Raw genomic sequence first — 11,020 nt, 5'->3', positions numbered from 1 at the left:
AAAAAAAAAAAAAAAAAAAGAGCTGTGTCTCCACTTAAGTAAAGCAGGCCTAGGGATGTAGCTCAGTGTGAGAGCTCTGGATTCAACCCCCAGGACCAGGAGAGAGAAACCAACAAAAGCAACTACCTTAAACAGTTTCTCTGTGGTTTGCAAAGCAAGGCTGTGTGTCGGCCTCCAGACCCCGGCCCTGGGCCTGGGGCTGGTTGACCAGCTGCTGCCCCCATGTGGGTATGTGAGGAACTACAATGCCCTGCCAGGTGACACTGCGGAGAAGCAAGCCCCGCTATTTTTCAAAGCTTGCAGACACGGTGTGAGGCAAACCCTCAGGAGGGAAATGGTCACCGCTGGGACCAGAAGGGGCTGCCAAGATAGAATGAATGTAAATTTTTAGGCTCACGAATATTTATCTCGAATGTTTGCTATAGGCCAGTCCTGTGCCAGAAGATAAAAAGGACAGGAGAGCCAGGCGTGGTGGCACAGATCTGTAATTCCAACATGCAGGAGACTGAGGCAGGAGGATCACACGGAGTCTGGGGCCAGCCTGAACCACACAGCGAGATTCTATTGCAAAGGAGTGGGAGGGCTGACCCCTCCCTTCTGCTCCCCCTCAGAGACCCTTGGAGCCTGCGCCCTAGGAGCTGAGCATGACCCGGGACGAGGCCCTGCCAGATTCTCACTCGGCCCAGGGCTTCTATGAGAACTATGAGCCCAAGGAGATCCTGGGCAGGTAAGAGCCGGCCTGGACTCTCACAGGCCCTGCATAGCGGGCACCTTCTGCTTTTCCTGAGCCCTGTCCCCCTTGAAAAATCCCTGTTAGGGTCCTGCCCTCCCTAGCTTTGGGCTAGCTAGGGCTAGGGCTCGGGGATCAGACAAAAGCTTCAGCCCTGGGAGAGCACTGCTTCTTTCTCTATGCTAGGAAGTAATCAGGAGACCTGAGGCCAGAAGTGGGCACAGTGGTGGACATGGGTGATCCTGGCGCTTTGGGAGACTGAGGCAGTTCAAGTCCTACATGGACAACTTAGCAAGATGCTGCCTCAAAATCAAAAGGAGTGGGGATATGGTTCAATGGTACAGCATCCCCAGGGTTTGAGCCCTAGTATCGCAAGGAAGAGCGAACCTAGTCCCAAGGCCAGGCTTGTTAGGCCTAGCCCTGGGCAGATCAACCCCCTGGGGCTCTGTCCACCCCAGGGTCCAAGAAGCTCGCAGGGAGTAGGAGTGGTGGGTAAGGCAGGGCATCTGGGCCCTGGCCCTGACCGCAGGGCCCCGCCCCCTGCCCACCAGGGGTGTCAGCAGCGTGGTCAGGCGCTGCATCCACAAGCCCACATGCAAGGAGTACGCCGTGAAGATCATCGACATCACCGGTGGGGGCGGCTTCAGTCCTGAAGAGGTGCAGGAGCTGCGGGAGGCCACGTTGAAGGAGGTGGACATCCTGCACAAGGTCTCGGGACACCCCAACGTCAGTGAGTGGCAGCCAGTTCAGCTGGGGTCAAGCTCGTGGGGTACAGCTGGGAGCTCCCCAAAGCCCTGTACTCTGAGTGGCAGATGGGGCCGAGACTGAGTGCAGAGTTCCCACGTCTGCTTGTGCCTCTTGGCCTCCTAGGACACAGTTCTGTTCCCCCAAACCCGCAGCAGCCTTAGAGCCCTCGCCCCAGGTCCCGGCTCCTCTGCCTGAGCCCCGGCCACTTGGGACGAGCAAGCCATTTCCATTTCAGTACAGCTGAAGGACACTTATGAGACCAACACTTTCTTCTTCCTGGTGTTTGACCTGTAAGTACCCAGCCCTGGAGCCAGTCACAGTGGGGCCATTGGAAAGCCATGTTCTGCTCCGGCTCAGCACAGTCCGGAGATCTGTCCTACCCCTCCAGGATCAGGACACAGAATACACGTCAATTTCTTGGCTCAAGTTGCCGGGATTGAAAACCCAGTTTATGGGCCAGTCAAATAGCTCAGCAGATTAAGGCGCCTGCAAGCAGGCACAGGGCCAGGAGTTTAATCCCCAGGCCTGCTGTGCTGGCTTCTCCCCTGGGCGTGCTGAGACCACGAGACTGGGCGTGGTGGCACATGCCTATAATCCCAGCTCTTGGGAGGCTGTAAATAGGCGGATCACTAAGAGTCCGATCCAGTAGTGAGACCCTGAACACCCCATAGACCCTTCCCTAAAATACAAAGAAGAAAAGAAAACCTAGTTCCCCCTTAGGGGTTGGGTCATTTATTAGTTTCCCTTTTCCTGTTTTTTTGGATTTTTGCTCCGAATGCCTTCAGGGCAGGTTTGGCTGGCTGGAGTTGTGGGGCTCGAACCACAGCAACCTGAGCCTGACTGCTTTGTTGAAGCAGCACTTAAAGAACTGAGCTAAGGGGCAGGCCCCCCTTTTTCCTGTTTTGGTTCCATCCAGGGTCTTACTATATAGCTCAGGCTGACCTTGAACTCATTTTATAGCCCAGGCTAGCCTTGAACTTGCAGTGATCCTCCTGCCTCAGCCTCCTGAGGGCTGATTACAGTGACACAACACAGGCTGATCACAGGAGTGTGCCACCACGCCGGACAATTAGAAACACTTCCCAGGGGAGGGAACTCTTCACTCCTTCTCACTAGGGAAACCACTGCTGTAGGACTGTCTTGATTTCTCCATTATGTAACAGTAAAAGGCTGGATTTACATGAGGAAATCACTCAGGTAGCTCTAGTGAGTTTGTGCAGCATGATATGTGGCACTGGGGACTGAAGCCAGGGTTATACCCTCAGCTCTTTTTATTTTCTTACTTTGAGACAGAGGCCAGCTCAATGGCCCAGATTGGCCTCAAATTTGTAATCCCCAGACTTGGCCTCCTATGTGGTTGGGATCACAGACGTGCGCGCCTTGCCTGGCTCTGAGAGCAATTTATATATTTTTATTTTATTTTATTTTTGGCGGAACCAGGGATTGAACTCAGGCCCTTGAGTTTGCCAGGGAAGCGCTTATTCCACTGAGCCATCTCCCCGGCCCCTGAGATGCAGTTTAATCTGTCACATGTGACAAACTGTCAGCTCCAGGCAGGCAGGAGCCTGCTGCTGTGCCTGGCACAGTCCCCATCTTTACTGGTAAATCTTGGTTGTTGCTGATGTGAATTCTCCTAGTATCTTTCAAATGGATTAAAATGATAATAGGAAAAAAAAATAAAATGATAATAGGTTTTTGGATATAGGCCAGAAGTAGAGCACTTGCTAGCATACTCAAGGCCCTGGGTTCCATTGCTAGTACTGAAGGGGGGATTATAGTTATAGTTATATGATGGGTGTGGTGGCACACACCTGCAAACCCGACACTCAGGAGGCTGAGGCTGGAGGACTTTTTTTTTGGAACCGGGGATTGAACTCAGGCCCTTGCACTTGCCAGGGAAGCGCTTATTCCACTGAGCCATCTCCCCGGTCATGGAGGAGCATCAGGAGTTTGAGGCTAGCCTGGACTGCTTAGGGAGACCTTGTCTCAAAGAAAACTAGATTCTCTGTAAGGTTGTCAAACAGATTCTTAGTACCCCACCCAACAAGTCCAAGAGTCTTTTTGCTTCTTGCCAATGCTGGACACTAACCTGTCCCTCCATCACGTCCCCCTAGGATGCTACTGTTGGCCCCAGGGGGGTGGTGGGCTGGGGGCTGCGTACACCTGTGCCCATTTAACCAAAGGAGGCTTTTCCACCATCCTGCCTGGCCTGACCATAGCCACTGTCCTGCCGTGCCACCCCGTGTGAGGTTCAGAGATAGCGCAAATGTCCTTAACCTTTGAGGAGCCGCTGAGGAAGCTATCTGTACTGCTGCCCTTGGAGCCCTCCAGGGTCATGAGCAGATGGCTGTCACGGAGCTCTTTCTAGATCCTCCCAAGAGGTGAGAAGACAGAACTGCAGTTCTTCACCCTATAACAGCTTGTTTCCCCAACACTCACCACGGATTCCTTCTACCATTTCCCTGGGAAAACAAGAGTCAAGTCCTTCTGACTGGGCTGGGGTCTTGCACCAGTGGCTTGGTAGCCCTTTGCAACCCCAGCTCTGATTTGGGCCCTGATGGATCCCAGCCCCTGATGTCACTAGCACAAATAGGGTCCTGTCACTGTCCTCACCCCACCTCTCCAGCCTCACCTCCCCCAGGGCCTGGCCAGGGTGTAGTCCTCTTGGCCTGCAGGATATTAGGGGGCCGAGAGGCAGCTCCCTGGCACTAGGCTCAGAAGACGGTGTCCTTGGGACCTAGCCAGTGTCACACCCTTGCTTCCCACAGGATGAAGAGAGGGGAGCTCTTTGACTATCTCACTGAGAAGGTCACCTTGAGCGAGAAGGAAACCAGGTAACATTTTCTTACCCTGCCCCTCCTAGTTCCTTCCCCAAGTCCCAGGCCACAGGGCTGGGGTCCCATGGAGGCTCAAGCACTGCCACAGTAGCCACGTGCACTGCTGCCCTCGGTGCCTCCCTCCCTCCCATCAGTGCAGCTCACTCTCTTAACACGTGATCCCCAGCGTAAGTGCTGTGAGGTGGGACACTTACTCTGATAGCATCACGTGACTCTGGAACAAAAAACAAAGCCAAGAGGAGCTGTGGAGTAGATCAGTGGCAGTGCGCCTACTCAGCATGGTCAGGCCCTGGGCTCTGTCCCCAGTACCCCAGGACTCGCATCTTTACCAGCCCTGGAAAAGGAGTAATGTGTGTGTTCTCGGCCTCAGAAAAATTATGAGGGCGCTGCTGGAGGTGATCAGCGCCCTGCATAAGCTCAACATCGTGCACCGGGACCTGAAGCCCGAGAACATCCTGCTGGACGACGACATGAACATCAAGCTCACCGACTTCGGCTTCTCCTGTCAGCTGGAGCCAGGGGAGAAGCTGCGAGGTGCAGTATCGCGGCTGAAGCCATGGCAGGGCCCAGGGCCCCTCCTCAGTGTCCCCAGGAACACACTTTGCTGGGGGTCCCCCTGTCCCTTCAGATCCAGTAGCACCCTCCCACCTCAGCGGCTCCATCTAAGTCCTCTTTCCAGACTGAGCCGAGGCAGAGTCCAGGCCAGGATGGTTAAAGGTGGCCCCTCGAGCCCCTATGACCCCCCACCTGGCGTCAAGCCCCACTTCTAGTTCACTGCTGGGTCTTGACAGTAGCTCTTCGCAGAGGTCTGTGGGACCCCCAGCTACCTGGCCCCAGAAATCATCGAGTGCTCCATGAACGACGACCACCCAGGCTACGGGAAGGAGGTGGACATGTGAGTGGGGGCACGGATGGGGGTGTCGGGCGGCTCCCTCTGGGATGCAAGGTGAAGGAGGCTGTACCCCACAGGTGGAGCACTGGGGTTATCATGTACACCCTACTGGCCGGCTCCCCGCCCTTCTGGCACCGGAAGCAGATGCTCATGCTGAGGATGATCATGAGTGGCAGCTACCAGTTCGGCTCCCCAGAATGGGACGATTACTCGGACACGGTGAAGGACTTGGTGAGGCCGGGTGGGGGGCCCGGGCCTGCTCCCCTGGGGGACACGGTCAGTCGCAGTCGTGTGCTCAGCGCCCCCTGCTTCCAGGTCTCTCGCTTCCTGGTGGTGCGCCCCGAGAGCCGCTGCACGGCGGAGGAGGCCCTGGCGCACCCCTTCTTCCAGCAGTACGTGGTGGAGGAGGTTCGGCACTTCAGCCCCGCGGGGAAGTTCAAGGTGCGAGGCCGGGTGCGCCCTGTCCCTACACCTCTGCAGGGGTCCCTCACTGCAGGTGGGCTTCAGGGAAGGCCGAGGCTGCCGGGTGGTCCTGGTAGCTTGGGACGGGAGGGCCGACCGAGGACCGTGAGACGCCCCGGCAAGCAAGCCCGGCTGTCCCGGCCCGCAGGTCATTGCGCTGACTGTGCTGGCCTCGGTGCGGATCTACTACCAGTACCGCCGCGTGAAGCCGGTGACGCGGGAGATCGTCATCCGCGACCCCTACGCCCTGCGACCCCTGCGCCGCCTCATCGACGCCTACGCCTTCCGCATCTACGGGCACTGGGTGAAGAAGGGGCAGCAGCAGAACCGGGCCGCGCTATTCGAGAACACGCCCAAGGCCGTGCTGTTGTCGCTGGCTGAGGAGGAGGAGGACTTCTGAGGGGCAGGCAGCCTCGGGAAGCGGGTGGGAGGCCGGTGTCCCCATCCCCACAGCCCTGCCGGCCTCCTCTCGGTCCTGGTGCCTGGGTGGGGGTGGGGGGCTCTGCCCTGGGCTCCTGGTGAGGACAGGGACAGGGAAAGGGAAAGGTGTGCCACAGCTGCAGGCTTTAGTGCCCTGTGTCCAGGGCATGGCCAGAAGCCCGACAGCACAGCCCCATGAAGCACCACGGAAGCTTCGCTGTTTCTTCCACGAGTACTGTTTACTGCGTGACTTGGTTCTTCCAGACCTCTGAAGGCTGAAACAGGTTCCTGACCTGGCAGGGGACAACGCACAGGGTCAAGTGGGGGTTGCACCGCCTGTCTATAAGAATTTGGTAGGAAGCTGGGTGTGGGGCCGCGCATTCAGGATGCTAACCGGCCTGCTCTCCACGCACACCCGCCTGCCTGGGCCTCCTGGCTGTGGGAGGTGAGGAAGGGATGAAGAATATAGGTGCACTGGGAACACCCAGGGAGTGACAGGGCAGGTGCCAGCTCACAGCTCTCCAAGAGGCCGGCCCACGCTGGCTGCACAGCGGAAGCCCAGGTTGTCCGAGGCTGAATCAGGAGTATTTCCCATCCTGCCAACGGAAGGGGAGAAAGAACGGGTGTCTGCTGAACTAGCGAGGGGCTTGGCCTTCCAGGCCTCCTGGCCACACCCATGGCCCAGAGGTCTGTGTTCTGACTGGGGGTGGAGGGGGGCAGTCAGAACACAGCCCAGCAGGAGGGAGACCAGGACACAGCAGGGGAGGTGAGGACGCTGTGTCAGAATCTTCGAATAGCTCAGCTCAGACATGTGGAGGTCAGAAACCTGGTGGGCTTGCCTCTGCTAAAGGAGGGTCTCACGCTCTGTAGGCAAGGATCAGACCTGGGCAGGTGGAAATGTCCTGCCTGAGGCCATCCGGGCTGAAACCCAGAAACAATTAGTGACACACCCTGGTTTGCAGGTGGGGACTTTCTCTGTCTTTTGACCAGAAACAGAAGGTATGCCTCAGGACCCCAAGGTGGGAGATGACAGCAGCCTGGTCAGGCCCACTGCAGAGGCCCCTCTGGGGCCCTGGGAGCCAGGACCCTGGACCTTCTGCTTTTCATCATAAAACAGTCATTAAGGAGCAGGTTTTGTCTGCCTCCAGTGTGAAAAGCCAGTGATTCCATGACCACGGGCAAAGACCCACCCCTGTGGCCTTCCATTCACTTCCTGTCCCCTGGCTGTGGAGAGGGGACCCTGATGTCTCCCCAGATGTGAGAGCTGCCAGGAAAAGGCCCCCCAGCTATCTTGGTCCTTCTTGCTTTCTGGGGCCATGCTGCTTGCCTGCTCCCCTGCCTGTGACTCTGGGTGAAAGTGGGGTGCTGCAGCAGCATACACACTACCCCTGAGCTGGGGTCTCTTGGGCCAAGAACCTCACCTGGTGGTGACCCGGGCCCGGTGATTGGCAGAGCCATCAGCGGTGTCTATCCAGGATGCGCCCCGGAGAACACGCATGTCCTGCTTCGCAGGCTGGTAGGGTGACGCAGTCCACTCCCACACGTTGCCCACGAGGTCATAGAGCCCTGTGGGGAAAACGGGGTTCGGGGGTGCTTTACTCTGCGTCTTCCATCAAGCATGGGGATCCGTCCCACTGAGCAACCTGCAAGCAACACTGACAGGGACTTGCAGGAAGCCTTACCGTAGTCGTTCTGTGGAGGAAAGGCATTCACTGGGGATGCTCCATGGAAGCCATCCTCTGCTTTGTCACCTGTGGGGAACTTTCCCTGATGGCAGAAATGACAGCCGAAGGACAATCAGGCTGTCCCAGGCTGGATCTCACTACCCTAAAGGAAAGCCGAGCTCTCTTGCACTGCTGTCACAGGGCAGGGCACAGGTGGGCCCTGAGCTTCCCATCCAAGTGCCTGCCACCCTCTCCGGGACCTCCAGGGCCACATTCCCTCAGGGCCCACTGCAGTCCATGTCGGGCTCATCCTGTGCCTGCGTCACCCACCCTCGGCCTCTTCCTCTCCTGCTCACAGCCTGTGGCCATGACGCTCTAAAAAGAGAAGCATCGCCTGAGTTCAATCCCTGGTTCCGCAAAAAAAGAAAAGAAAAAAAAAAAGAGAAGCATCTCTGATTCTCCATGGTCATCAGAGCCCTTCCCAGCCCTTTGGGGTTACATGCCCCAGGCTGTCTCTCCCTCCTGCCACCAACACTTGTAACCCCTTCTCACCTGCCCTGACTCAACCTTCCTGCTTGCCTGCTCTTCACCAGGAACATTCTTTAAAATGTGACTGCCATTTGCTGACATCATTTGTTCAATTTCTCTGCATTAAAACTGAGCTTCAAATCAGGCGTGGTGGTGCACGGCTGTAATCCCAGCACTTGGGAGGGTGAGGCAGGAGGATCATTGTGAGTTTGAGACCAGCCCGGGCTACAAAGTGAGCTCAAGGCCAGCTGGAAGTGTACAGTGAGACCCTGCCTCAAAAAGACAAAAAAAAAAAAAAAAAAAAAAATTGAAACACAAAAAAAAACCCAAACTGAGCTTTAAGATGGTTGTGGTGGCACATGCCTGTAATCCCACCACTTCAGAGTTCAAGGCCTGTGTGAGCTACACAGTAAATTCAAGCTCAGCCCAAACTACACAAGGAGACCTTGTCTCAAAACAAAACAAAACAAAAAACAAAACAATACTGTGTCAATACATGCCTGCAAACCCAGCACTCAGGAGGCTAAAGCAGGAGGATCAGCATGAATTCAAGGCTGGCTTGAACTATATACTGAAACCCTCTCTCAATAAATAATAAATAAATTCATTAATAAAAGGTTTTTAAAAAATTTTAAAAAGAAAAAGGGGGGCCGAGGAGATGGCTCAGTAGGATAAGCGCTTGACTGGCAAACATAAGGCTCTGAGTTCAATCCCTGGTTCCGCCAAAAAAAAAAAAAAAAAAGAAAGAAAAGAAAAAGGGCTGGCAAGAGAGCTCAGCGGACTAAGCGCCTGCTTAGGCTAGCACAGGGACCGGGGTTTGATCCTCAGCACCACATGCAGCACCAGCCATGCCCCATGGGTGCACTGAGCCGGCCACCGAGACGGAGACCAGGCTTGGTGGCACACTCCTGTAATTCCAGCTCTGGGGAGGCTGTAAAGAGGAGGATCACTAGCAGTCCAAGCTGTGTAGTGAGATCTTGTACCAATACAGTAAAACAACAACAACAAATAAATTACAAAGAAAAACGGTGGACCTTTAAATGGAAGTGATTATGTCACTGGGCATTCCCTTAGGAGATGATTGTTTTGTACTTAATTCCTGTGAATGAGTGGGTTGTTATAAAGAGATGTCATTTGTCCCTTTATGCTTCTCCCTCTTGTTTTTTTTTTTTTTTAATTATTTATTTATTTATTTATTTTGTGTGTGTATGGCCACCTCAGCCCACCAGGGGGTGGGGCTGGCTGGCATGTGGTGCTGGGGGATTGAACCGCGGTCCCTGTGCTTTGCCTAGCTTAGCTTGTTCTAAGTAGGTGCTTTAGACCACTGAGCCATCTCACCAGCCCCTGCTTCTCCCTCTTGTGATAGGGCTGGGAGCCAGATGACTTTCGATTTGTCAGAAACCAAACACACGAGACTAGGATACAGGGCTCTTAGCCTGCAAAACTGTGAGCTGAGTGAACCAGCTTTTTTTTTTTTTTTTTTTTTTGTGGCTGGCTCAGGTTGCACTGGGGGCAGGGCTGGAGTGGCATGTGGTGCTGGGGAGTGAACCACAGTGGTCCCTGCGCTTGCCTAAGCTTGGCTAAGCAGGCGCTTTAGACTGCCGAGCTATCTCGCTGGCCCCCGTGCTTTCTTTATAAAATACTCAGCATCCAGTATTTCGTTACAGCAACAGAAGACAGATAAATATACGCTCAAGCCACCTGCTCTGACTTTGAGCGCTGCTCTAAGCTTGAGATTCTGATCGTCAACTTTTTAGTTTTGAGCTAGGGGTCCAGCTTCGGGGGAGCTGGACAAGTGGTCTACCACAGGCCCCCTGAGCATAGCCAGGACCCAAAGACACCCTCAACTGAGACCACCCTGAAATACCGCTGAGCTATCTCACTGCTCCCCCTGCTTTCTTTATAAAATACTTATCACTTATTTATTTTTTGAGGTAGGGGCTCACTGCATAGTCTGCCCCTGGGACCACCCTGGGCAGATCACTATCGCTACTCAGCCACGCCTGGATGCACGCTTGAACTCAGCCCTCCCATGCTGATGAAGTCCTACCCTCCATCTGCCTTCTTAGGTTCACTTCTTCTGTTTGGCTTCTTCCACCCCCACCCTGGTTTTTTTTGAGACTGAGTTTTACTGTGTAGCTTAGGCTGGCCTCAAACTCAGATCTCCCTGCCTCAGCCTCCTAAGTACTGGGATTACAAGCGTGCATGCCATGACCAACAGGCTGCCTTGCTCTGGCTTTCCATTTTCACATAATGTAAGAGTCAAGAGGCTGGGTCTCTGCCACAACCTCAAATTCAGAGACTTCCTGTCAGTTCTGCAGTCATAAGCTATCCTGCACAAATCAGCAGCAAGCAGCAAACATTTCTTCCTTAAAGCACAACATCCCTCTAGTCGTAAAGCCTGTGACAGGCCTGGAAATGTAGCTCAGTGATACAGTGTTTGTCCAGCAAGCGCAAGGCCCTGGGTTCCAGCCCTAGAACTTAATGCAAGAAGCAAAACATGCCAGTTGGCACAACACAATTCAATGCTAGGCACCGCGCTCATTTCCTAGGCTGGGATACCTTGTTTTTCCTTCAGTATTGACCACTGATTGGAGAACTTTTTATTTTATTTTATTTATTTATTTATTTTACATTTATTTATTGTGTGTGTGTGTGTGTGTGGCCAGCTCAGCCCACCAGGGGGCGGGGCTGGCATGTGGTGCTGGGGGATTGAACCGCGGTCCCTGTGCTTTGCCAA

The 11,020-nt window shown here is 54.6% G+C and overlaps 2 protein-coding genes across 3 annotated transcripts in view; one reads left to right on the top strand and one right to left on the bottom strand.

The window, feature by feature from the left end:
- Phkg1 (phosphorylase kinase catalytic subunit gamma 1) overlaps nucleotides 1-6,106 on the top strand; it is a 7,817-nt gene extending 1,711 nt beyond the window's left edge. Inside the window, exons 2-10 of one of the 2 annotated variants that reach the window (XM_004630398.2) lie at nucleotides 612-727; nucleotides 1,282-1,460; nucleotides 1,713-1,767; nucleotides 4,246-4,311; nucleotides 4,685-4,848; nucleotides 5,119-5,209; nucleotides 5,284-5,437; nucleotides 5,522-5,647; nucleotides 5,817-6,077. In XM_004630398.2, the coding sequence (XP_004630455.1) occupies nucleotides 645-727; nucleotides 1,282-1,460; nucleotides 1,713-1,767; nucleotides 4,246-4,311; nucleotides 4,685-4,848; nucleotides 5,119-5,209; nucleotides 5,284-5,437; nucleotides 5,522-5,647; nucleotides 5,817-6,068 (1,170 nt within the window). In that variant the 5' untranslated portion in view covers nucleotides 612-644 and the 3' untranslated portion in view covers nucleotides 6,069-6,077. Of the gene's footprint in view, nucleotides 1-611; nucleotides 728-1,281; nucleotides 1,461-1,712; nucleotides 1,768-4,245; nucleotides 4,312-4,684; nucleotides 4,849-5,118; nucleotides 5,210-5,283; nucleotides 5,438-5,521; nucleotides 5,648-5,816 lie in introns of those variants that run through there. The other variant, XM_004630399.1, reaches the window with a different exon arrangement.
- Nucleotides 6,107-6,306: 200 nt separating this feature from the next.
- The window catches only part of Sumf2 (sulfatase modifying factor 2), a 14,489-nt gene continuing 9,775 nt past the window's right edge, over nucleotides 6,307-11,020 (bottom strand). The window contains exons 7-9 of the mRNA XM_004630552.2: nucleotides 7,771-7,855; nucleotides 7,510-7,654; nucleotides 6,307-6,684 (exon numbers count right to left, since the gene is read on the bottom strand). Of these exons, the coding sequence (XP_004630609.1) occupies nucleotides 6,600-6,684; nucleotides 7,510-7,654; nucleotides 7,771-7,855 (315 nt within the window). The 3' untranslated portion in view covers nucleotides 6,307-6,599. The remainder of the gene's footprint in view (nucleotides 6,685-7,509; nucleotides 7,655-7,770; nucleotides 7,856-11,020) is intronic.

This window comes from Octodon degus, unplaced genomic scaffold (assembly GCF_000260255.1).
Source record: "Octodon degus isolate 3935 unplaced genomic scaffold, OctDeg1.0 scaffold00035, whole genome shotgun sequence".
In the NCBI taxonomy this organism is placed as follows: Eukaryota; Metazoa; Chordata; class Mammalia; order Rodentia; family Octodontidae; genus Octodon; species Octodon degus.
The sequence above is the reverse complement of the archived record's forward strand: the minus strand, read 5'-3'. Positions and strand labels throughout refer to the sequence as shown.